The sequence below is a fragment of the Hemitrygon akajei genome, chromosome 32 (assembly GCF_048418815.1).
Source record: "Hemitrygon akajei chromosome 32, sHemAka1.3, whole genome shotgun sequence".
In the NCBI taxonomy this organism is placed as follows: Eukaryota; Metazoa; Chordata; class Chondrichthyes; order Myliobatiformes; family Dasyatidae; genus Hemitrygon; species Hemitrygon akajei.
The window spans coordinates 5,633,030-5,659,819 of NC_133155.1; the positions used below are offsets into that span (position 1 = coordinate 5,633,030).

At 43.1% G+C, this 26,790-nt stretch overlaps 1 protein-coding gene, 1 long non-coding RNA gene and 1 other non-coding gene across 3 annotated transcripts in view; all 3 read left to right on the top strand.

Moving 5' to 3' along the window:
* Positions 1-15,679, top strand: part of LOC140719614 (uncharacterized) — a 63,959-nt gene extending 48,280 nt beyond the window's left edge. Inside the window, exons 3-4 of the long non-coding RNA XR_012096959.1 lie at positions 12,734-12,872; positions 15,614-15,679. This is a non-coding gene — a long non-coding RNA (uncharacterized lncRNA). The remainder of the gene's footprint in view (positions 1-12,733; positions 12,873-15,613) is intronic.
* A 74-nt stretch (positions 15,680-15,753) lies between these two features.
* On the top strand, positions 15,754-15,826 carry trnar-ucg (transfer RNA arginine (anticodon UCG)). Its single transcript has one exon. It is a non-coding gene; the product is annotated as a tRNA-Arg (tRNA).
* Positions 15,827-19,396: 3,570 nt separating this feature from the next.
* Positions 19,397-26,790, top strand: part of LOC140719777 (prolyl endopeptidase-like) — a 38,553-nt gene continuing 31,159 nt past the window's right edge. Inside the window, exons 1-4 of the mRNA XM_073034645.1 lie at positions 19,397-19,571; positions 22,697-22,771; positions 24,005-24,138; positions 26,161-26,291. Of these exons, the coding sequence (XP_072890746.1) occupies positions 19,530-19,571; positions 22,697-22,771; positions 24,005-24,138; positions 26,161-26,291 (382 nt within the window). The 5' untranslated portion in view covers positions 19,397-19,529. The remainder of the gene's footprint in view (positions 19,572-22,696; positions 22,772-24,004; positions 24,139-26,160; positions 26,292-26,790) is intronic.

Genomic DNA, 26,790 nt, shown 5'->3' on the forward strand with positions numbered 1-26,790 from the left:
GGGTGCTCTGGTTTCCTCCCACAGTCCAAAGACGTACCAGTTGATAGGTTAATTGGTCATTGTAAATTGTCCTGTGATTGGGCTAGGGTTAAATCGGGGTTGCTTGGTGGCCCGGCTCAAAGGGCCGAAAGGGCCTACTCCACACTCCATCTCAACAAACAAGCAAATAAAACAGATTCAAAATTTGTATAACATCACTAATAAAGTTCAAGAAAAGGATTGTTGTCCAATCCAACCTATTGCTTTTTAATTTCAGGAGGGGTTGCTGGATGAAGTGAAGTAGATCTGGTGTATTACCAAATGATAACTTGATCCTATTCCTTTGGAATGGCTGATGTTGGAAGAAAAGGCAATATACTGTGGATTTGAGGTTGGTTGGTCAATGAACTGCAGAGGGAAAGGGGAGCGAATGATGATAGATCTAATATAGTCATTATACTGGGAGAATGTAAGCAGTGAAGTCCTTCAGGACTATAGAACTTCTGGTGCTCCTCCATAGCTACACAAAAATGTATCCACATGTGTCTGATCAGCACAGGTTCAATCAGGCCATGGCCTTCTCCATCATTTTTCTATCAATCAATGACAATGGATTGGAAGGGGACTTTGAAAGAGGTGTTCATCCATGCATATTCATCAAAACTCCTCCACTAGAATCCATTTTGCTCTTGATAAGAGAGCTGAATTCAATGGTGAGGGTGACAGCAAAAACCAAAAGTCAATGGAACTCTGTGAAATCAGAAGAATCCAGGGATTCGCAGGCTGGAATCTTGGATGTAAGGAATGAAAGAGTTTTAACATTTCTCTCTCAGGGTAGCACTTCTTCTGATCTGCGTTTCAAAGCTAGCATTCTTTTTTTCCGCAGGATTAGATTCAAGATTCAATTGTACATCGAAACATGTTGACATACAATTTAAAACTTCTTTTTACAGTATATGTCAATGACTTGGATGAAGGAATTGATGACTTTGTTGCAAAGTTTGCAGATGATACAAAGATACATGGAGGGGCAGGTAGTGTTGAGGAAATAGAGAGGCTACAGGAGGACTTAGACAGATTAGGAGAGTGGGCAAAGAAATGGCAGATGGAACACAATGTCAGGAAGAGCACTTTGGTAGAAGAAATCAAAGGGTAGACAATTTTCTAAATGGAAAGAAAATTCAAAAATCTGAGGTGCAGAGGGACTTGGGAGCCCTTGGGCAGGATTCCCTAAAGGTTAATTTGCAGGTTGAGACTGGTGAGGCAGGCAAATGCAGTGTTGGTACTCATCTCAAAAAGACTAGAATATAAAACAGGGAAGTAATGTTAAGGCTTTATAAAGCACTGGTGAGGCCTCACTTGGAATATTGTGAGCAGTTTTGGGTCCCTTATCTTGGAAAGGAAGTGCTGAAACTGGAGGGGATTCAAAAGAGGTTCACAAAAATGATTCCAGGGTTGAACGGCTTGTCATATGAAGAGCAGTTGATGGCTCTGGGCCTGTATTCACTGGAAAACATAAGAATGAGAGGTTGAAACCTATCAAATGGTGAAAGCTCTCGATTGAGGGGATGTGGAGAGGATGTTTCCTAAGGTGGGAGAGTCTAGAACTAAAGGACACAGCCTCAGAATAGAGGGAGGTCCTTTTAGAATGGAGATGAGGAGGAATTTCTTTAGCTTGAGGGTGGTGAATCTGTGGAATTCATTGCCACCAACAACTGTGGAGGCCAAGTCTTTACCAATATTTAAGGTAGAGGTTGTCAAAGCATGAAGGGGATACAGGGAGAAGGCAGGAGACTGGGGCTGAGAGGAAAAATGGATCAGCCATGATGAAATGGTGGAGCAGACATGATGGGCCAAATGGCCGAATTGTGCTCCTATATTGTATGGTCTTATTGTCTTGTGAAACATACAGTTGGTATTAACAAGTTGAGTGTGTGTTGGGGGCAGCCCACAAGTATCGCCACACATTCTGGCTCCAATATAGCATGCCCACAATGCTTGACGTTGTCAGAAATCATTTTATTTGCTGATAATTATTCAGAGGGGTCAATGGCATTCACAATATTTATGTTAGTTATACAGTCTGTGCCCCATGCAGAAGACCTGGACAACATTTAAGATTCAAAGATTCACAGTCCATTTATTATTAAAGTGTGTATTCAGTATACAACCCTGAGATTTGTCTTCCCACAGACTACCATGAAACAAAGAAAACCATGGAATTCAACTAAAGAAAGCAAATCTTCAGACCCTCTGCCCCCCACAAAAAAAAACAAATAGCATCAATGGAAAAAAAGAGAGAAAAACACAGAATATAAAACACAAAATCAAAAGAGTCCAAGCATATTCAGTACATATCAATCTAGCGCTATATCGTTTGTTATCTGTAGGACACTCCGATCAAAATTGCCCAAAACAACAGTAAAAAAAAAAGCAACAACCAAAAACCAGAAGTAAGTTCTAATATGAACTGTAGAGACCATCCACAGAGCACGTTGATTAAATCGTGCCCAAACCCAGGACTCCATCACAATCCTCCAGCAGCTTTGAGCAAGAGGGAGAGAAAGACTGTTTGGATGCGGAGGCCTTCCCGCGAGCAAGTGGCTGGTAGACGGCACTGAACACCCGCTCGCCTTCCGCTCACGCCTCATTGATTTCAATCTTCCTCGGCGAGAAATGGAGTCCATCGTGGCCTCGAGGCGGCATGCTTCACTCGAAGCCTCACCGAACCCTCACAGAGACAGCAAACCACCAGATCGCTCAATCTGGCCGAAAGCACACTGCCAAAACGTAGATCACCAGCGCCAACGATAGCAGAACCACTTTTCAAAGAAAAAGAAGATTTAAAAGAAGTGAAAGAAGTAATTTTGTGAAGCATCTGGAGGTTGCTGCTTTTGGTCATGTTCAAAGTTCAGATCGGCTGATAATGTATAAAGTGTGCATACTTTGATAATAAATGTACTTTGAACTTTGAATTGACAAGCGTGCCACCAAAGTGCTTGAAAACAAACATTTTCAACAACAGAGAGGACAACCACTGACTCCTGACATTCAACTCACGTCAGACCTCGTCATCAACATTTTGTGCGAGTTAAGGTGGACTAACAACTTAATTGAAGTTGTCACCTAAAATTCCTTCGCTACAAGGACAAGTCAGAGGTTAGATACGATGGGCTATGACTCCCCAAAGTCTACCATTATGCAAAGCACATCAGGACAGAAGATGCAGTTCTTTCGGCTTATCTAAATAACCGAGACTCCAAAGTTCAAAGTACATTTATCAGCAGAGTATGTATGTAGTATACAACCCTGAGACTCATCTTCTACACAGATGGCCACAAAACAAACAACCATGGAACTTGTTCAAAGAAAAAAAGAACATCAAACCCCCTCCCCCCCACATGCAAAAACAACAAGTGAAAACACGGATTATAAAACACAAAATCAAAAGGCATATTTCAGTTCGGCTCAGTGTTCATTATCAGCAGGCTGCCCTGATTCTAAATCACCCAAATTAGCAACAAAAGAGAGCAACCAGAAACCAGAACACATCATAAACATGAAGTGGAGTCCACAGTCCACAAACCACATCAAATAAACCTTGCTCCGGCACCATCCTCCAACAGCGTCAAGAGAGAGAGAGAGATCACTCAACGCAAGGGACAGTGAGTGAAAGGGAGGGAGTGAGACCATCACGAGCAGGCACCCTCCTCCAGCAGTAGCGAGTGAGACGGGGCTGAACACTCACCTGCCTTCTGCACTCACTTCAACAATTTCAGTCTTCCTCAGTGCTGTTATCAGCGCGACCAACAAGAAATGGAGCCCAGCATGGGCTCGCACTCCATCTCCAGGCTTCTTGGTCTTGAGGCGCACACTTTGCTCAAAACTTTGCTGGGCACCCTCAGAGATAGCGAATCACCAGATCGCTCCATCGGCCTGAAAACATACTGCCAAAAAGGTAGATTATGGGCTCCAACAGTAGCAGAAGCACATTTGAAGGGAAAAAAAGTGAAAAAAGTCGATTTGTGAACCACCTGGAGGTTGTTGCCCTTGGTCAGATTGTACGCTGGCACCATCTTCTTCAATGTTTAGATCAGCTGATAGTTAACAACTGTGCCACGGACGTGCCTAAAAATGAACACCTTCAAACAAGAGAGCAGACAATCACTGATTCCTGATGTTCAACTCATGTTACCCCTTATCACTGGGGAGGCACGGTAACACAGTGGTTAGCACAACACTTTACAGTACAGGCAACCAGGCTCAGTCAGTCTGCCTGTAAGGAGTTGTATGTTCTCCCCGTGGTTTCCTCCCACAGTCCAAAGACGTACCGGTTGGTAGGTTAATTGGTCATTGTATTAAATCGGGGGTTGCTGAGCAGTGTGGTTTGAACGGTCTGTTCCACCTGAACCTCAATAAATAAATTTTAGAAACATAGATACTGTAGAGAGAGTACAGAGGAGATTTACAAGGACGTTGCCTGGATTGGAGCCTGTGCCTGATCAGAATAGGTTGAGTGAACTTGGTCTTTTCTCCTTGGAGCTACAGAGGGTCAGAGGTGACCTGATAGAGGTGTATAAAATTATGAGAGGCATTGATCGTGTGTATAGCCAGAGGCTTTCTCCTAGGGCTGAAATGGCTAGCACGAGGGGGCATAGTTTTAAGATGCTTGGAAGTAGGTACAAAGGGGATGTCAGAAATAAGTTTTTCACGCAGAGAGTGGTGGGTGCGTTGGATGCACTGCCAGTGAAGGTGCTGGAGGCGGATATAATAGGGTCTTTTAAGGGACTCTTAGATAGGTACATGGAGCTTAGAAAAATAGAGGGCTCTGCGCTAGGGAAATTCTAGGCAGTATCCAGAGTAGGATACATGGTCGGCACAACATTGTGGGCTGAAGGGCCTGTAATGTGCTGTAGATTTCTATGTTTCTGCTTATCTAAATAACTGGGACTCCAATAACAATACCTAAAGGCCCAATAACACCGAGAACAAAGCGACTCCTTACACAGTAATGCATCCACCTCCTCGCACTCACTCGCTCTGATATCAAAGCAACTTAGTTGTCATTTACCATCTTCAGTACAACCTCCTGAACTTGGAATCTGAACTGACTGGAAGCAGATGAATGGGAAAACCACCATCTCCACATTGCAGACAGTTCTGGACTTGGATAAATCTTCCTTCATCATTGTCACATTATCAGACTTACAATGCTTTAAGAGTACCATTACAATGGACAACAAAGATTTTGCTTCCTGAGTACTTTTGAGTCTATCAAGTCAAGTCACTTTTATTGTCATTTCGACCATAACTGCTGGTACAGTACATAGTGAAAATGAGACAATGTTTTTCAGGACCATGGTGTTACATGACACAGTTCAAAAACTAGACTGAACTACGTAAAAAACAACACAGAAAAAAACTACACTAGACTACAGACCTACCCAGAACTGCATAAAGTGCACAAAACAGTGCAGGCATTACAATAAATAATAAACAGGACAATAGGGTAGTAAGGTGTCAGTCCAAGCTCTGGGTATTGAGGAGTCTGATAGCTTGGGGGAAGAAACTGTTACATAGTCTGGTTGCGAGAGCCCGAATGCTTCGGAGCCTTTTCCCAGACGGCAGGAGGGAGAAGAGTTTGTATGAGGGGTGCGTGGGGTCCTTCATAATGCTTCAAAATCTTATGGATTTTGGGCTGCTGATCATGAAAATCACCATGAAATTTCCCTATCACACATCACTTTTTAAAAATTGTCTGTAAATGTTATTTCAATTCATAATTCAGGTCAGAATGACTGATGCCATGATTAAAGAAGGCATTTTTGTTAATCCACAAATCAAACAGATCATTAATGACAGGCAATTCAAAGAACTAATGAGACCAGAGAAAATCACATGGAAGGCATTCAAGAATGTTGTTGAAAATTTTCTTGGTAACTCCAGAGAACCAAACCATGTGCAGCTGTTGGAAAGCATGCTTCAAGCATACAAATCCGTGAAGTGAACATGTCACTAAAGATTCATTTTCTGCATTCCCATTTAGACTTCTTCCCTGCAAATCTTGGCACTGTCAGTGACAAGCATGGTGAAAGGTTTCACCAGGACATTGCGGTCATGGAGAAACAGTATCGGGACAATTGGAATCCATCAATGCCAGCTGATTATTGTTGAACACTTAGGAAGAAGCCTCAGACACTGAGTACAAATGAAAATCATCAACAAAACATTTTTAAAGTGTCAGCACCATTGTGCAATTAAACACATTATAGTCAATAAAATTTAATTTCTTGATTCTCCAAATCCCTACATGATACAAGTAGTCTGAAGTTATATTTGTGTTCAGCTTCTGGTAATCAATCCTAAACAACAAAAAATTGAGAGGAAACAACACTTACAAAAAAAATGTTTCCAGTGATCTGTAATTAACCGCAGAGGTGGCTCATCACTCCCACTGACAGAAAATTAGGATACTGTACTGTCTAACACAGCTGGGGACATTTTTAGATTTTGATGATTCTGAAACTATGTCAGTTTGTTGTTTGACTCAGTTACGAAACAGTTCGTCCATTTGGTATGTTGCCCGTGCTAGCGATAAGGCCTTTGGATTTGATCGGACTGGGTGTGCCTTTGCCTAGATTGATGCTGGGAATTCTGTCTGGTTCCACTCTTGTTTAGTAATAGTCTGAAAGGAATGCTAATCATTACAGAGGGCTGTGGAAAATCAAACACTGAGTTCTGAGTCATCATACACAGGCCAGACCCAATTAAGGCAGAATTTTTTCCTTGCAGGATGAGAAGGGCCTTGGTTATAATCAATGAGAGAAACTCTTTATCCACTTTCATATATTTGACTAAATTTAATCAACCCACCACTAGTGTTGCATTTACACATCTTCAGATCAATCAGAATCAGATTTACAATCTCCAAAGTAATTCTGTGAAATTTGTTTGTTGCAGCAGCCATACAATGTAATAATTAATAACAGAGAAAAAAAAGTGAATTACAGTAAGTGTATACAGTACCTAAAAAGACTATTCACTACCCACACCCCAGAAGTTTTTGTGTTTTATTGTTTTATGACTTTGGATCACCGCGGATTTAGTTTGTTTTTTTTGATAGTGATCAACAGAAGACTCTTTTATGTTAAAGTGAAAACAGATCTCTACAAAGTGATCTAAATAAATTACAAATATAAAACACAAAATAATTGATCGCATAGTTACTCATCCCCTCCAAATCAGTATTTAGTAGCAGCACCCTTGGCAGCGATTACAGCCTTGAGTCTGTGCGGATAGGTCTCTATCAGCTGTGCTCATCTGGACACTGCAATTTCTCCCCATTCTTCTTTACACAACTGCTCAAGCTCTGTCAGATTGCATGAGGATCATGAGTGAACCCCTATTGGATTGAGGTCTGGACTTTGACTTGGCCACTCCAGGACATTAACTTTGTTGTTTTTAAGCTTTTCCTGTGTGGCTTTGTCTTCATGCTTGGGGTCATTGTCTTGCTGGAAAACCATCTTCTCCCAAGTCACAGTTCTCTTGCAGACTGCATCAGGTTTTCCTCCAGGATTTCCCTGTATTGTGCTGCGTTCATTTTACTCTCTACCTTCACAAGTCTTCAAGGGGCTGCTACAGTGAAGCATCCCCACAGCATGATACCATACTTCATGGTAGGGATGGTGTGTTTTTGATGATGTGCTTATGCCAAACATAGTGTTTAGTCCACTATGAGCCAAAAAGCTCAATTTTGGTTTCAACAGACAACAAAATTTTATGCCAGCTGGCTTCAGAGTCTCCACATGCCTTCTGGCAAACTCTAGTTGAGATTTCATGTTAGATTTTTTTCAACAGTGGCTTTCTCTTTACCATTTTCCCATAAAGCTACGACTGGTAAAGCACCCGGGTAACAGTTGTTGTATGCGCAGACTTTCCTATCTCAGCCACTGAAGCTTGTAACTCCTCCAGAGTTGACATAGGTTCCTTGGTAGCCTCCCTCATTAGTCCCCTTCTTGCAGGGTCACTCAGTTTTTGAGGACGGCCTGCCCTAAGCAGATTTGCAGCTGTGCCATATTCTTTCCATTTCTTGATGACTGACTTAACTGTACTCCAAGGGATATTCAGTGACTTGGAAATTTTCTTGTATCCATCTCCTGACTTGTGTTTGTCAATAACCTTTTCACAGTGTTGCTTGAAGAGTTCTTTTGTCTTCATGGTGTAGTTTTTGCCAGGATACTGACTCACCAGCAGTTGGACTTTCCAGATACAGGTGTGTTTTTACTAAAATCAATTGAAACATTTACTGCACACAGTTTCAGAAAACAGATTGTCCATTTAACTAATTATGTAACTTCTAAAACCAATTGGATGATTAGGCGTATCATATTAAAGGAGGTGAATACTTATATGATCAATTATTTTGTGTTTTATATTTGTAATAAATTTAGATCACTTTGTAGAGGTCTGTCTTCACTTTGACACAAAAGTCTTTTTCTGTTGATCAGTGTTTAAAAAATCCAAAGTAAATGCACTGAGATTCAATGTTGTAAAGCAATAAAACATGAAAACTTCCGGGGGGGGGGAGGGTGAATATCTTTTATATGCACCGTATGTATTAAATAGTTTACTTAATAATGTAGTGAGGTGGTGTTCATGGGTTCAATGTCCATTCAGAAATTGGATGGCAGAGGGGAAGAAGCTGTTCCTGAACTGTTGATTGTGTGCCTTTTGACTCCTGCACCTTCTTGCTCATGGTAACAATGAGAACAAGACCTGGGTGAGGGGGGTCCTTCAGAATGAATGCTGCCTTTCTGAGGCATCGCTCCTTGAAGATGTTCTGGATACTAATTCATTGAGGCCTCTTGATTAGCACTCCTGTAAAATGAGCACGTTGCCTTCAAACTCAGTGACATCCAGTCCTCCCCTTCACTGAATTGACACGTTTCAACCAGCATTTTAAACGCACTTCTCTCAGAAAAATCTAGGTTCTGCAGTACATCTTCCCCTCCAGCATAGGCCAACTTGGTCGATCATAGAGCATCGAGAGGGATAACTATCAGCCATGATACAGTGGCGGATCTCACTCGATGGGCTGAATGGCCCGATTCTACTCTGGTGGGCAGCACAGTAGTGTAGTGGTTAGCACAACGCTTTACAGTACAGGTACATCGGGTTCAATTCCCACCACTGCCTGTGAGGTGACTGTACGTACTCCCCATGTCTGGGGGGATCTGTTCCGCGTGCTCCGGGTTCCTCCCACACTCCAAAGTTGCTAGGTTAATCGGTCATTGTAAAGTGGCTCGCGATTAGGCTAGGATTAAGTTGGGGGATAGTTGGGCAGCGCAGCTCGAAGGGCCGGAAGGGCCTTCTCTGTGCTGTATCTCAATTAATTAATTAATTAATGTCTTATGGAACCATTGAGAACAGAACCAGGCCCTTCGGCCCATAAAGTACATGCCAAACATCAAGCACGCACTTAAATTCGTCATACTTTTTATTGAAACCATTTGTTGGAGCCAACAGGAATCTAAAACGTCCAGAGGGAGTGAACAAGGGAGATGCACTGGGCTTGGATCATGATCAGTGACTAATTAGACTGCCTCCTTTTCCGGGATGTTTCATAACATCTTGTTACACCACAGGCGAGGTCTCCTTGCTGCCTACGTTATCTTGATCCTATGAATGCCATAAGAAAAGAGATTCTGGGAAAGGAAGAATCATTTGGCAGCAACTGGCTGAAAACCACAGTCTTTGCTGTGGGAAGACACTGAGAATACATCCGAGTTTCTGCCTGAGGAAACGGTTCTGTTCGTATCAATGCAGTGGTTATACTGATTTGACAATTAGGCTTCAGCTTGAAACATTCAGCAAAAAATCAATAATAATAAAAGCCAATGCAGATAAAAAAATTGCCTTAATATAGCAACTTTCAAAGTTCAGAGTAAATTGATTATCAACGTACATTTATGTCACCATATACAACCCTGAGATTCATTTTCCTGCGGGCAATGAGGATGCACAAAACAATCAATGAAAGACTGTCCCCTACAGGACAGGCAACAAAAATGCAAAAAAAAAGAAAAGAATAATAATACTGTAACAACAATAAAATAGGGTATCAAATCAGAAACAATCAAATGAATTATTCCTAGGCGCATTTTCTATACAGGGATGGTTTGAAATTATACATTCCTTCATTTGTAAAGCTAAAGCAATTAATTCAAATAGTCCAACTATTTTCAAAAGATGAACTTTGAAAAATGAAAAGATGAACATGAACTTTGGACTGGATAAGTGCAGAACATTAAACATAAAGAATATAAAACCGAGCAGCAGGATACAAACAACTGATGGATGCATATGAAACATACAAATATCTGGGATGTCAACAAGCAAAGAAAATAGATCACAGTGCAATAAAGGAAAAACTTTTGACAGAATTTACTTCAAGGCTTAAGAAAATCTGCCAAACAGAGCTCAGCTGTAGAAATATAACAAAGGCAATAAACACTTCTGCTGTACTCATATTAACATATTATTTTGGTATGATATCTTGGTCCAAAACCAATCTAGAAATTTTACAAAGGAAAAAAGGAACTGAAATGGCAATTTTTTTTAAAAAAACACTACGTACACTCAAATGCACTTAGATTAACACTACCTGGGACAGAAGGAGGAAGAGGAAAAACAAACATTAAAATTCTACACAACAGTCAGATAAAACTTCTAAGGATAAAATTTCATCAATGGAGACAAGATTCCACTCTCCAAGCGAGCATATGCAGGTCTGATCGGAGGAACACTCCTGTCCTGTGCCATTACAAAGAAGGCACAGCAGCACCTCTACTTTCAGAGAAGTTTGCGAAGATTCAGCATGTCACTCAAAACTTCTACAAAACTCTATAGATGTACGGTGGAGAGTTTACTGACCGGTTACGTCATGGCCTGATGTGGACACGTCCATGCCCTTGAATGGAAAAGCCTACAAAAAGTAGTGGATACAGCCCAGTCCAGCCTTCCATATCACTGAGCACATCTTCAAGGAGCACCGTCACTGGAAAGCAGCATCCATCAACAAGGACACCACCATTGAGGTCATGCTCTCTTCTCGTACTGCCATCAGGAAGGAGGTCCAAAAGCCTTGGATTCCACATCACCAGGTTCAGGAAATGTTACTACCCATCAACTATCAGGCTCCTGGACTAGAGCCAATGACCGTACTCAATCCAACACTGAAGCGATCACAACCCGTGGACTCACTTTCAAGGACTCTACAACTCCTGGTCTCATTGTTCATTACTTATTTTAATTTTGTATTCCACAATTGGTTGTCTTTCGCACATTAATTGTTTGTCCATCTTTGTGTGCAGTTTTTTTATTGATTCTATTGTGCTTCTTTGTACTTACTGTGAATGCCCACAGGAAAATGAATCTCAGGGTTGTATGTGGTGATATACTGTATGACATTTAAAGTAAAATTGGAAAGGAATGGAGGGTTATGGGCTGAGTGCAGGTCGGTGGGACTAGGTGAGAGTAAGCGTTCGGCACGGACTAGAAGGGCCGAGATGGCCTGTTTCTGTGCTGTAATTGTTATATGGATATACATGTATTTTGATAATAAATTTACTTTGAGCATTGAACTTTTTGACTTTATTGAGGCAAAACTTTGAGTATTGTGTACAGTTCTGGTCACCTACCTACAGGAAAAATGGCAATAAGATTGAAAGAGTACACAGAAAACTTACAAGGATGTTGCCAGAAATTAAGGACCTGAATTATAGGGAAAGGTTGAATAGGTTAGGATATACTCTCTAGAGAGAAAGGGGAAGTTGGTAGAGGTATACAAGATTATGAGGGGGATACATAGGATAAATACAGGTATTTTTCCCCTGAGATTGGGCAAGACTGGAACTAGAGGTCATCAGTTTGGAGTGAAAGGGGAACCTGAGGGGGAACTTCGTTTCACTCGGAGGGTGGTGGGAGTGTGGAACGGCTGCCACTGGAGGTGGTGAATGCCGGTTGGATGGGTACCTGGATAAAAGGAGCATAGAGGGCTGTAATTTGGCTGCGGGTACAGCGGACTTGGCAGAAAGACAGGTCAGCACTGGCGAGATGGGCCTTAGGGCCGTTGTCCTCAATGACTCTGAAAATACAATTGGTTTACTGCAAGGAAGGAAAGTTGTCATCCTCACCCAGAATTTATGTGAGACTCCAATCCCACACCAGTGTGCTTAACCCTTGGCTTGATGTGACAAATGAATTGTCAGTCTTAAACACAGCCCTCAAATGTAATCGTAAGACCATAAGATATAGGAGCAGAGTTAAGCCATTTAGCTCATCAAGTCTGCTACTCCATTCCGTCATCCCTCTCAACTCCGATCTCCCGCCTTCTAGCTGTAACCTTTGACACCCTGACTAATCAAGAACCTATCACCCATTGTTTTAAATATACCCAATGACCTGGCCTCCACAGCTGTTTGTGGCAATGAATTCCACAAATTCACCACCCTCTGGCTAAAGAAATTTCCTCTTTATCTCTCTTTTAAAAGGGCACCCTTCTCTTCCGAAGGTATGCCCGCTGGTCCCAGACTCTCCCACTATTAGAAACATCCTCTCGACGTCCACTAGGTAATAGGCCTTTCAATTGATGGGATTCAGTGAGATCCCCTTCGTTCTTCTAAACTCCAAGAAGCCATCAAACACTCCCCATGTATTAACCCTTTCACTGGATTTGTTTTTTTTTTGTTTCCAGGTAGTAAGCTGAATGGAAATATTTGTGCTAACTGGACCAATGGTGCCATCTTCAGGCGGAAGTGGAATTACATCGATCGGAGCCAGGCTGCATCCTCTGAGGGAATGGAATCTCTCAACTTCTGCAGCCTACAAGACAGGTATGCTATGAAGCAAAGCCTACACGGTGAGAGCGTGTTCTGAGAAAGAAACTGTGGTGACATCATTGCCGATTTCCGGGAGCAGGGTCCTCTTCTCTAGAAATAAGAATAGGAAAGTTTGAGGGAAAACCTGTTGAAGATCATGGAAACCTCCTCCAGCCCTGAAACTCAGCTGGCGCTCTGATCTCCACAAATTTTGGACGACTGCGCACCCCAGTTTTTAAGTACGTCTCCACCGGTCACTGTGCCTTCAGTTGCGTGGTCCCCGAGCGCTATAAATCCCATCGCGGATCCACCCAATTGGCTCACTTCCAGCAGATGGGTTTTTAATCGTGGGAGAATTTCATGGGGTCAGTGACAAATTTTGGGTAATATTCTTCTCCGACAACTATGCATAGGGTGCAGGTTGATATTGTTTGTATTTTCAGCCATGACATGTTTGGAAAGGGCAAGTCTTTTAACTGGTACAGTATAAATATATATTTGTCACTAATGATAATGCAGTCATCAGGAAAGCAGACCAGCATCTTTACATTCCTAGGAGGTTTGGATTGTCACCAAACACTCTAACAGATTTAAGACTATAAGCCGTAGGAGCAGACGTAGGCCATTTGGCCCGTCGAGTCTGCTCCAGCATTCAATCCATTTTCCCCTCCTCAGCTCACTCCCCGGCCTTCTCCCTGTAACCTTTGATGCAGTGTCCAATCAAGAACATATCAAGCTCTGCCTTAAATAGCCCCAACAAGATGGCCTCCACAGCTGCCTGTGGTAATAAATTCCACAAATTCACCACCCTCTGGTTAAAGAAAATTCTCCACTTCTCTGTTTTAAATAGATGCCCCTCTATCCTGAGGTTTTGCACTCTTGTCCTAGACTCCCCCACCATGGAAAACATCCTTTCCACATCTATTGTCTAGACCTTTCAACATTCAAAGGGTTTCAATGAGATTCCCCTCATCCTTTTACCTTACAGCGAGTACAGACCCAGAGCCATCAAACATTCCTCGTATGTTAACCCTTTCTTTCCTGAAATCATTCTTATGACCCTCTTCTGGACCCTCTCCAATGCCGGCACATCTTTTCTCAGATAAGGAGCCCAAAACTTCACCATACTCAAGGTGAGGCCTCACCAGTGACATATAAAGCCTCAGCATCACATCCCTGCTCTAGTATTCTTGATCTCTTGAAACGACTGCTAACATTGCATTTGCCTTCCTCACCACTGACTCGACCTGCAAGTTAGCCTTTAGGGAATCCTGCAGAAGGACTCCCAAGTCCCTTTGCATCTCAGATCTTTGGATTTTCTCCCCATTTAGAAAATAGTCTGCACATTTATTTCTACTACCGAAGTGCGTGACCGTGCATTTTCCAACATTGTACTTCATTTGCCACTCTCTTGCCCATTCTCCTGATCGGTTTAAGTCCTCCTGCAGCCTGCCTGCTTCCTCAACACTACCTGCCCCTCCACAAAACTGAGTCTCATCTGCAAACTTGATAACAAAGCCACCTATTCCATTATCTAAATCATTGATATACAGCATAAAAAGAAGTGGTCCCAACACCGACCCCTGCGGAACACCACTAGTCACTGGCAGCCAACCAGAAAAGGATCCTTTATTCCCAATTGCTGCCTCCTACCAATCAGCGAATGCTCTACCCATGCCAGTAACTTTCCCGTAATACCGTGGGCTCTTAACTTGGTAAGCAGCCTCACGTGTGGCACCTTGACAAAGACCTTCTGAAAGTCCAAATATACAACACCCACTGCATCCCCTTTATCTATCCTACTTGTAATCTCCACAAAGAATTCCAACAGGTTCGTCCGGCAGGATTTTCCCTTAAGGAAACCATGCTGACTTGGTCCTATCTTGTCCTGTGTCACCAAGTACTCCATAACCTCATCCTTAACTCCAGCATCTTACCAACCACTGAGGTCAGGCTAACTGGTCTATAATTTCCATTCTGCTGCCTTCTTAAAGAGTGGAGTGACATCTGTAATTTTCCAGTCCTCTGGCACCATGCCAGAGTCCAATGATTTTTGAAAGATTATTACTAATGCCACCACAATCTCTACCACTACCTCTTTCAGAGCTCTAGGGTGTAGTTCATCTGGTCCGGGTGACTTGTGCACCCTTAGGTCTTTCAGCTTTTTGAGCACCTTCTCCCTTGTAACGGTAACTGCACTCACTTCTCTTCCCTCACACCCTTCAACATCTGGCACACTGCAAGTGTCTTCCACATTGAAGAATGATGCAAAATACTCATTTAGTTCATCTGCCATCTCCTTGTCCCTTTCTTTGTCTCATTTTCTAGCCGTCCAATATCTACTCGCATCTCTCTTTTATTTTTACATATTTGAAAAAGCACTTTGACATTGTTTGCTAACTTGCTTTCATATTTCATCTTTATCTCCTAATAATTATTTTAGTTGCTCTCTGTAGGGTTTTAAAAGCTTCCCAATCCTCTATCCTCCCACTAATTTTTGTTTTGTTGTATGCCCTTTTTACATTACCTTTGACTTCCCTTGTCAGCCACGGTTGTACTATTTTGCCATTTGAGTATTTATTTGCTTTTGGAGTACATTTATCCTGCACCTTCCTAGCTTTTCCCAGAAACTCACGGATGTTCTACAGAGGCACCTTTGAAAGTATCCTGACATAGTCTAGTACAGCAATTCAAATACTCAGGGATGTAAGAAGATGCAGACTCTTATATCACAGGCACTTCCTTCTCACCAGCAGGAGGCGCTGTCTCGAGACGGCAGCATCCATCATCAAAGATCTCGACCATACAGATTACTCTATGCCATCTTTCCACGGCTACCATCCGGCAGAAGGCAGAGAAGCCCGAGTCCCGTAGTGCCAGTCTTGCGCATCAGGTTGACCGTGTGGCCTAATGGATAAGGCGTCTGACTTCGGATCAGAAGATTGCAGGTTCGAGTCCTGTCACGGTCGCTTTGCCGGCTTGAAGATTTTGGAACTTTGGGTGCCTTAACATAGTTTAGGGAGTTGGAATTGGGAGCTCGGCTGTGTTAATCGTAGTTCGCTGTGTCTATTAAATAAATACTATTAACTGCCAGCAGGGGTCTGAATACGATCCGTTTATATTACATATAGTTTTTACATGTAGTCTGAAGGTAATTTTATATAATTTTGAAACAATAATGTATATTGAACCATTAGAAAGGTAAGCTATCACTACCTCGGCCACCCGGGTGGACAGTCAGGAGCTATTAGGCATCGCCATCATTTCCGACTCTGAATTTATGTGCTACCGGTAAGCAGTCACTTGTTCATCACACATATGTACTTAACGGTAAAATATAATTACATACCATTGGTATAATGTGTACGGGGTAACAAAAAACAGCACCCCATCATCGGGAGAATGTCGGAATTAACAACAATGGCAGGCTTACAGTCTCCATCTACGATGTCGTGTTTTCAAAGTTCGAATCTCAAAGCAAATTTATCATCAAAGTGCAAATATGTCACCAAATACAACCCCGAGATCCATTTTCTCGCGGGCATACCCAATAACCAAAACAGAATCAGTGAAAGACTGCACCTGTAGTTCAGCTTTGATCCCTTAAACATGTCGAGGAATGAAAACTGAGTGTCCAGGTCTTCCTTTCGACAAGCAAACACATTCTAGGCTGGGATCCCCATACATTTCCCGGGGGTTGCTTTGGTAGAAACGCTGGCTTGCAGGTGTGAGGTTGATCCATTCTGGCTTGTCATGCCAATGTAAAGGATTGCATTTTGAAGAACAGATTTTGGCATCTTACCCAAATACGAATAGGATCAGAGATCCATTCATTGTTGTGTTAGGATCAGTCCCAATATATATTCCTTATCAGCTTATTGATTTTCCCGAGATCTTTCTGTATTCTAATGGATCCCAATGTTATACACCAATGACTAAAGCTTTCGAAAAGAACTTCATTGTAAAGGACGTTGGAATCTTCTGAGGATGTTTGAAGTTCAAAGTACATTTATTATTAAGGCATATATAACATTATACGACCTTGAGATTTGTCTCCTTACAGGCAGCCACAAAACCAAGAAACCCATAAGACCGTCAAACACCCAATGTAAAGAACAAAAAGTCGTGTAGCCAATAAAGACTTGGTCATGTAGTGGTTTGCACAACACTTTACAGGGTTCAATTCCCGCCACTGCCTGTAAGGAGTTTGAGCTTCCCGTGTCTGCATGGGTCCCCTCTGGGAGCTCCGGTTTCCTTCCAAAAACCTAGGTTGGTAGGTGAATTGGTCATTGTAAATTGTCCCGTGATTAGGCTAGAGTTAAATATTCCACACTGTATCTCAATAAATAAAATAAGCAAACTGCAGGAATAGAACTAGATGAATACAAACTCTTATTAGGTTTGACTTTACTTGTATGTAGTAGGCTACATCACTTGTTTGTGTCAAATTTTGGAACATTACATGAACCACAGGGAAGATAGCTTTCATTAGAGCTGTAAACTCGGCGGTTTTATTATAGAATGGTAGCCCGCATGACGAACTGTTGTAATGCTACTCGAAGCCACACGATGTCGCCACGTTACCATGAAACTGAAATTCTTTCTTCACCAGCCAGTGGCCCAAGTCAGTCCTTCATACACATTTCCTCCATTGTGTCAAAGAGAACATCTCTCTACCTCAAAATTTCACCAGTACATATGATAATAATCTCGACTATAACATCTTGCATCGATTTAGTCCATTTGGCATACAAGACAGAGGCCAAACTATTTGCAGGCAATGGGTTTTCTTCATTCGAGGTTACAGTTTACAACCAGAATATATTGTGCTTAGATTAGGGATTCATAACCTTTTTATGCCATGGATCTATACCATTAAGCAAAGGTTCCATCTTAGATGATGATTAAAATTTCTCACATTCACCTGGACTGATTCGAACAAAGCAATAAATGAATTCCTGATCCTATTCGCAAACTACTTTACTACATCTGTTCTGCTTGTTGAGTTTGACCCTACTTAAACAATAATGACTTGTTCAGAGCAGCTGCACTCTGCAGATGTAAACATAGACCTCAGCGTTAACGGTGGTAACAACAGCAGCTGAAAGTGATACAAATGCATATTTAGTTCAAGAGGGAGACACGATGAACTTCCAAACTGATGAAGTTCACACTCATTCAGTGATGAGATGCCCCTTGTGGAGCAACAAATACCCTCTTCTCGTTACCATCGGGGAGGAGGTACAGGAGCCCGAAGGCACACACTCAGCGTTTCAGGATCAGCTTCCTCCTCTCTGCCATCAGATTTCTGAATGGACAACAAACTCTTGAACACTACCTCAGTATTTTCCCTCTCTTTTTGTACCACATTAATGCATGTATGTGTGTGTGTGTGTGTGTATGTATACATACACACACATATATAACCTACTAACCCATATTCTTCTGGACTGTGGAAGGAAACTGGAACACTGGAGGAAACCCATGCAAAGACATACAGACTCCTTACAGAGGTGCCAGGATTAAACTTCGAACTCCAACACCCCGAGTTGTGATAGCATCACACTAACCCAACACTACCATGGCACCCAAACTTAAAACAGGAAGGCTGGTTACTTGGTGCAACCCCATCCTTATCAGCTCCATGTCCCCATATCCCCCTTTCCTCTTCATATTGGCAATCCCAAACGCTCCCCCTTCCGAAACAGTCTCTTTCATAGCATCCAGGCCAGGACCACCAGACTCAGAGTTATTTTCCCAGGCAGTAAGGCTGACCAATGCCTCCGCCCACTAACACACCTTCAACCACCACTAATTTATCATTTCCTGTCAGTCACCTTATGTACAGACACTCCTGTGCCTAATGTCACTTCAATGTATATAATCTATGTTGTGCATTTATATTTATTGTGTTTTTGAATTATTATTGTTACTTATTGTTTTTGGGTGCCGAATTAGAACTGGAATAACAAATATTTCATGAAATTGAGGAAGTCTGCAGAAGCTGGAAATCCAACACAACACACACACAAAATTCTGGAGGAACTCAGCAGCTCCTGTGGAAAAGGGTAAGCAGTCCACGGGACATTTCGGGGCAACAACCTACTTTAAGACAAAGGGAAGGGGGAAGACACCAGCCGAAAAGGGTGGGCGGTATAGCTACAAATAGAAGAAAATCTGCAGATGCTGGAAATCTGAGCAACACACACAAATGTGTAAGTCCCGCTGAAGGGTCTCGGCCCGAAATGTCGCTTGTACTCTTTTCCATAGATGCTGCCTGGCCTGTTGAGTTCCTCCAGCATTTACTGTGCGTTGCTAGCTACAATTGTTTCGTTCTCCTTTATAATTGTGTACTGAAATGACTCTAAACAATCCTAAATCTCTCTAGATTCCTTCCCACCATCCCTTGCATTTACCTTGTCTCTCTCCCCCCCCCCCCCCAATATCATTGTCACCTTCCACCCAGTGTATTAATTTTGCCCAAATCATGACTTTAGGCTAGGTCACGCTTTGTGTGAGGCGGGGAGACACGTCCTGGGAAGGATGGCCCGTCCTAGCCCGGCTGGGACAGGGGGCGGTCCCGCTGCCGGAAGGCGGAACTGAACGGAGCTGAGCCGGGCCGGTGTGCGGAGCGAAGAGTTGGACTCATTCCCTTAGCTGAAACGGGCGGCGATGGAAATCCAGTACCCGGAGACGGAGCGCGACGAGAGCCGGGTGAGAGGGGGCTTGGGGCAGGGTCGGCCAGGGCACCCTGGTATACCCAGGCCATGCTGCGGGATACTTTCACTTTCCATTCGCTGTAATTACTGAGAGGAGGAAATGAAATGAATAACGAAGTAACGTTGAAACAGCGAGAAAGGGACGTTTCAGCTGCTCTGTGAAAAATGTCACGACCGGATCCGCAGAGTTAAATCCCAAACTCCACTGTATCCCTGTTTAACTTGTTCAAACCCAACCTGACTCCTGTCTCGAAATCCACCGCCCAAACTTTAACCCCAGGCCTGACCCTGAATCTCCATCCCAGCCCTCAACTTTAACCCCTAGACCCAACACAGGTCCCCTGCCTCCCATCTGAGGTGGTAGGTCACAGCCCTACGTCCTGTTATTGGTGCCGGACCATTGAATCGATCCAGTTACAATCGTGTTTAAAGATCTTGTAGGTGTGTTTAATGTGCCCCTCAGAAAGTGGTCCTGTTCATCTGGACCTTTCCCGACACGTTCCTGCTTCAATGAAGATTCAATGAAAATTATTTATTTTAGGAAATCTGCAGTAGTGGCGGCTGTTGAAAGGAACACAAAATACACAATTCTTAAAGACTCTCTCATTCATCATACCACACTGCTTCCACAAAAGTGGTTTGCCATTGCCTTCTTCTGGGCAGTGTCTTTACAAGATGGGTGACCCCAGTCACTATTAACACTCTTCAGAGATTATAACAGACAATCACCCATTTAGCCACTCCCGGCCATTTCAAATGACTGTCAAACAGTACAAGGGAATTAACCCATCTCAGCTGAAGCTACTGACCATGTACTTACAGAAAAGGATGGGCTTATCAACCATGTGATAACCCAAGCAAAACTTCACCAGATAAGTGTTCTAAACAATCCCAGGACAATACTTGCAACCTCTGGCTACTGATACAGAAACAATCCTCATTCAGTATCAATGCCTTGTCGACTTCTTTTCAGGCGTTCCCTCAGGATCCAATGTCGCCTGTGGGTTCTGGGGTGACTGTCGAGGCCGCTGTGAGAACTGCAGACGGGTGGGCCAGAGGTAGCTAATTGGTCGGTGGGTAGCAGCTTGTGGGATGGTGGGCTCCATCTGCCGATACAGGGATTCTGTCCTGTATTCTACCGTGACCATGAGTCAGAGATTCCCAAGGGTCGGTGATGACATTGCACGTTTTTTTTTCGAGGATGCTTTGAGTACATCCTTGACTCTTCCTCTGGCTGGTTGCTTCTTCCCATGACAGAGGTTGGAATATTGGTATTGGGCATGCAAGTACCATGGTCTTTGTAGGGCATCAACAAAGTGTAACTGGGACCACAGTTCTGATCGCCCCATTACAGAAAGGACATGGGGTCCTGGAAAAAGTACAGGATTCGAGGGCATGAGGATGTTGGACATACTCTGGAGCATTGGAGGCTGACGTTAGACCTGATGGAAGTTTATAAGATTATGAGAATGATGTGGTGACAGAATCTTCTTCCCAGTGTACTGGAGGACACGGATGTAAGGCAAGAGGGAGAAATTATTATATGATCATATTATATGATAAATGATAATATGAGATGTATGGGGGGAAGTCTTTTTTACACAGACAGTGCTAGTGCCCATGATGGAGCTGACTAAGTTTACAAACAACCAATATGCAAAAGACAACAAACTGTGCAAATACAAAGAAAAAAAAAGAAGCAATAAATATTGAGAACATGAGATGAAGAGTCCTAATATGAACTAATAAGTGTGTTCTTTCATTGATTCCATTGTGTTTCTTCTACTTACTTACAAAAAATGAACCTCGGGATTCTGTACGGTGACATATATGTAGTTTGATAATAAATTTACTTTGAATTGGGGTCAGTTGTGCTGTGAGGATTACATTCCTTGACTTCTCTAGTGCCTTTAACACCATCCAGCCCAAGATCTTAAGGCACAAACTAAGAGTAGACTCTCACATGGTGGATTGGATAGTGGACTACTTGACAGATAGACCTCAGTATGTGCGGTTGGGAGACTGTAGGTCTGACACGGTGGTCAGCAGCACAGGAGCGCCGCAGGGAACCGTACTCTCTCCGGTCCTGTTCACCCTGTACACATCAGACTTCCAATATAACTCGGAGTCCTGCCATGTGCAGAAGTTCGCTGATGACACGGCCATAGTGGGGTGTGTCAGGAATGGACAGGAGGAGGAGTATAGGAAACTGATACAGGACTTTGTGATATGGTGCAACTCAAACTACCTGCGTCTCAATATCACCAAGACCAAGGAGATGGTGGTGGACTTTAGGAGATCTAGGCCTCATATGGAGCCAGTGATCATTAATGGAGAATGTGTGGAGCAGGTTAAGACCTACAAGTATCTGGGAGTACAGTTAGACGAGAAGCTAGACTGGACTGCCAACACAGATGCCTTGTGCAGGAAGGCACAGAGTCGACTGTACTTCCTTAGAAGGTTGGCGTCATTCAATGTCTGTAGTGAGATGCTGAAGATGTTCTATAGGTCAGTTGTGGAGAGCGCCCTCTTCTTTGTGGTGGCGTGTTGGGGAGGAAGCATTAAGAAGAGGGACGCCTCACGTCTTAATAAGCTGGTAAGGAAGGCGGGCTCTGTCGTGGGCAAAGTACTGGAGAGTTTAACATTGGTAGCTGAGCGAAGGGCGCTGAGTAGGCTACGGTCAATTATGGAAAACTCTGAACATCCTCTACATAGCACCATCCAGAGACAGAGAAGCAGTTTCAGCGACAAGTTACTATCGATGCAATGCTCCTCAGACAGGATGAAGAGGTCAATACTCCCCAATGCCATTAGGCTTTACAATTCAACCGCCAGGACTTAAGAACTTTTTAAAAGCTATTATTAATGCTTTTTGAGATAGTGATTTAGATGCATATCATATTTTTTACTGAGTTAAGTATTGTATGTAATTAGTTTTGCTACAACAAGTGTATGGGACATTGGAAAAAAAGTTGAATTTCCCCATGGGGATGAATAAAGTATCTATCTATCTATCTAACTCTTCAGTCTTCTTTGTCTTCCTCTTAATACGGGAGGGGGGGTGTGTTGATTGAATGTAATGATGCAAATGAACAAGACTTTTATTCCTCATCGTTTCAGGTGGATGATTACCATGGGGTTAAAGTACCTGACCCTTATGCCTGGCTTGAGGATCCCGACAGTGAACGGACCAAGGTGAGGAGGAAGCCAACACTTGCAGGAACTCAGAAATTTTCCCACTCTGAGGGCTGGTTCTGTTCTATCTATCCTTCTGTACTGATGGTGTACGCACGTATAGAACACCATTGCAGCGTAGTGGTTACCATGACGCTGTTACAGCTTGGGGCACTGGAGTTCAGAGTTCAATTCCGTTGTTTGTACGTTTCTACCTGTGTGCGCGTGGGTTTCCTTGGGGAGCTCGGGTTTCCTCCCACAGTTGAAAGATGTACCGGTTAGTAGGCTAATTGGTCATTCTAAACTTTCCTGTGATCAGGTCTGGTTTAAGATCGATGTGTTGTAGCGTGGTCCAGAACGGTCCGTTCTGTGCTGTGTCCCTAAATAAATAAATAATCGGCGTTTAGAGAGTCTGTGTGGCTTGATCCATTCAGCCATCTGCACTTCATCTCCAGGAATTGTCAGACAAATCGTTGCTGCTACGAAACTTCTTGAGATTTGGCTCCAATGTCATTCAGTGAGTGGGCCCCTGGCTGATACATCCTGAGGCCTCCCCATCCTGGAGCCTTCAACTGCTGTGCTGCTTTAGACGTCGAAAACATCCGAAAATTGCAGCTGCTTGAAGTAAGAAAAGGAAGATCAAAAACAAAGAAAAAAATAAAGAAGTTTAGTTAAAATCACAAAATTACAGCTAACTTTTAGTTAAAACAGATTTATAATGAAATAATGAGAAATAAGCTTAACTGATTTTAGTTAAGGTGTCCTACTAGAAAGTCCCTTGACCTGTGAGCTCAGTACTTACAGCACGACCTAGTTTCACCGCTAAACTCGAGGGGAGGGGGCAGAGCAAGAGGTGTCAGATATACCCCTTCACAAACTCCCTGGGGGTTTCAGATTAACTGGGATAGTGTACAGGCATACAAGTAAAAAATGTGCTTATGCATTAATTGAAGAAAGCCGTTGCTTCTTCCTGGAAACTGCCAGAGTGTGTGAAGGATCTATGTACAAACGATCTACCAGTACAAAGAATGCAAATGGTGTATAAAGTGTGAATGGTGCATGGAATGCATATTGCAGATAGAGTAAATGTGTTCCTTCCCCCCCCCCCCCCCCAATCAGATCAGGAGCAGAAGGAGGTTAAATGTTTTAAGTGCTGGGGCCTAGTCAACCAAAATAATGCCTCCTTGCTTCTCTGCCAAGGGGAGAAACGGATTGACATTCTACGCCTAATCTGCTGATGTCTTTGTTTTTCAGGCATTTGTTGAAGCCCAGAACCAGCTAACCATGCCTTTCTTGGAGAAGTGCGGAGTCAGAACGAGACTGAAGGAACGCATGACTGAATTGTTTGACTATCCCAAATACAGTTGTCCGTACAGGAAAGGGAACCGGTGGGTGTTACATCAGAATGTGTGGAGAGACATTATTAATTGCTGATTATGCTGAAAGCCACAGCAACAGGGGTTCTCCCACTCTGGGTAGGATATGATGTTACAGTGGTCGAGGTGCTTCAGAGGATATGGTTTGCAGTGGGCATGATATCACAGTGGCTATGCTACCCGGTTAAAAATTCACAGAGCAAGTGTTCAATTCTCACGATGGAGTGTTTTAGAATATGAATTCTGCTTTACAAGTAATTTATTCAGAACCTACTGAATTGCCACAGGGCCAAAGCTGATAGGTGAACGAGGTTTATAACTGGGGATTGACATTTTTTTTTGAACATGGGTTTGTGTACACGACTCCAACCCACAACAATGTGGTTGACTCTTGGATGAGCCAGAGCTCGGAACATACAGTTCTGTGCAAAAGACTTAGACGCATGAAAGAAAAATTCTGTAAAGAGAAGATGTTTTCAAAAATAATGAAAAGAAAAGTTTCTGAATATCAGAAATATTCTATAAAGAGCAGGAAACAGGGAAAAAAAAACACTAAATCAAACCAATATTTGGCGTGACCACCCTTTGCCCTTACAACTGCGTCAGTTCTCTTACGTGCACTGTCGTTCCGTTTTATGAGAAAAATCAGTTGTTGCAAGCATCTGGGAAAAGTTGCCACAGTTCGTCTGCAGACTTTGGCTGTCTCGCTTGCCTCCGTCTCTCCGGGTGATCCCAGACAGTCTCGATGATGTTGAGATCAGGGATCTGTGGAAACCATACAATCTGAAATCATATGAATCAGGGGTTCCCAACCTTCTTTATGCCATGGACCTCTACGACTAACCAAGGGGCCCATGGACCCCAGATTGGGAACCCCGATATAAAATATCTAGGGTGCCTAAGACTGGTACAGTACTGTAAGTACCACCTCAGGAGTAGGCCATTCGGCCCTCAATCTTGTTGTTCCATTCAGCAGATCATGGTTGTTCATCTACCTCAGCACCATTTCCCTGCCATATCCCAATATCTGTTAATTCCTTTAACATCCAGTCAATGTCAGTTTCAAATATACTCAATAACTAAGCCTCAGCATTCGTCCAAAGTAGGAAACCTCAGATATTCTCCATCATCTGCATAAAGATATCTTTCTGTATCTCAGTCCTAAGTGATAACTCCTTATTCTGAGAACTTGACCCTGCCCCCCCCCCCCCCCCCCCCAGTTCTAGGTTAACCAGCTACTTGGTTGTTGTAGATGGGTTCTGGATTCACCATATCCTCAGAACAATGAAGGATGCAGTCCTGACGAAGGGTCTCGGCCCGAAACGTCGACAGTGCTCCTCCCTATAGATGCTGCCTGGCCTGCTGCGTTCCACCAGCATTTTGTGTGAGTGGCTTTGCCAGCAGGGCCCATACCCTGTGAAATCATTAGAGAAAAACGTCTGGGGACATGGAAAGAGTCAGCCACAAGCTGGTGCTGGCCTTTGGTCAAAGGTTGTATTCCACTTCTGACATACACTGTAGCCACCAGCCTTCAAGTGGTGCTAGAGCTCCAGAGTGGGACTTAAACTCAGATCTTCTGGATTCAAGAGGCAACCCGTTGTGATGGTTAGTTCTTCGGGTGAATTGTGCTCAGTTGAGTTACCCCAGTTGATTAAACAGCCTATTGACGTTTTAAGCTAAGATTGATCCTAATGATTGGTAGTGGTTGCAATACTTGTTTGAGAGCTTCACAGTTATGGTGTACTGCCCTCCCTGAAGTGCTGTAGATAGAAATTTCTTTCACTCTTAACATAAACCTCTAGCCTCCTGCCAGCCAATGTGCTTTTATACTTGCTACTTCCTGGCTGCACAGGAAGTGACCTAGTAACAGAGACTGCTCAGTAAAATAAAAGCTGAATGTGACATAGAAAGAGATGAATGAATTGCTGGAAGGGCGGAACTTATGGGGGCACAGCGGCAGAGAAGGGAAACGTTGGTGAAGGTACCTCTGAAAATGTGGCCAGACTTGCTAAAGGTCATTTTTCTCATTTCCAGATACTTTTATTTCTACAACTCTGGACTGCAGAACCAGTACGTGTTGTATGTCCAGGATTCCTTGGATGGAGAAGCTCGAGTGTTCCTGGATCCCAACAAGCTCTCTGAGGATGGGACTGTGGCCCTGAAGAGTAGGTTGTCATCAAGAATGGAGTATCAGTCCTGCAGCCAAATTTAATTCATTAGAAATGGCATTAGCTTCTAGAGCAGGGGCTCCCAACCTGCGTTCCATGGGCCTCTTGCTTAAAGGTGTTGCTCCATAGTATAAGAAAGGTTGGCAAACTGCCAACCAAGTTTTCAGAGCCTTGCCTATTACTGAGAAGAGGCATGGGACTTAATTGATCGTAAAAGGTGCTCTACTAACAAAGGTATCTTGGTTTCCGTCCTGGGGTCGGAAAGGAATTCTAGGACCTAAACCAAGCGTTTAAAATGACAAAAGAGGTTTGTGGATTCGATATACAAAAGCTTCCAATGGTGAATTTCAGGGCAGTAGGGGATGGTCTTCAAAACAGAAGCACCTCCAGGTGTGCCTTTAACAATCATGTTTTTAGTGAAAATGTTCAAAATACATTTATTATCAAAGTATGTCAGAAACAGAATCAGAGTCAGGTTTAATATCAACTTGGCATA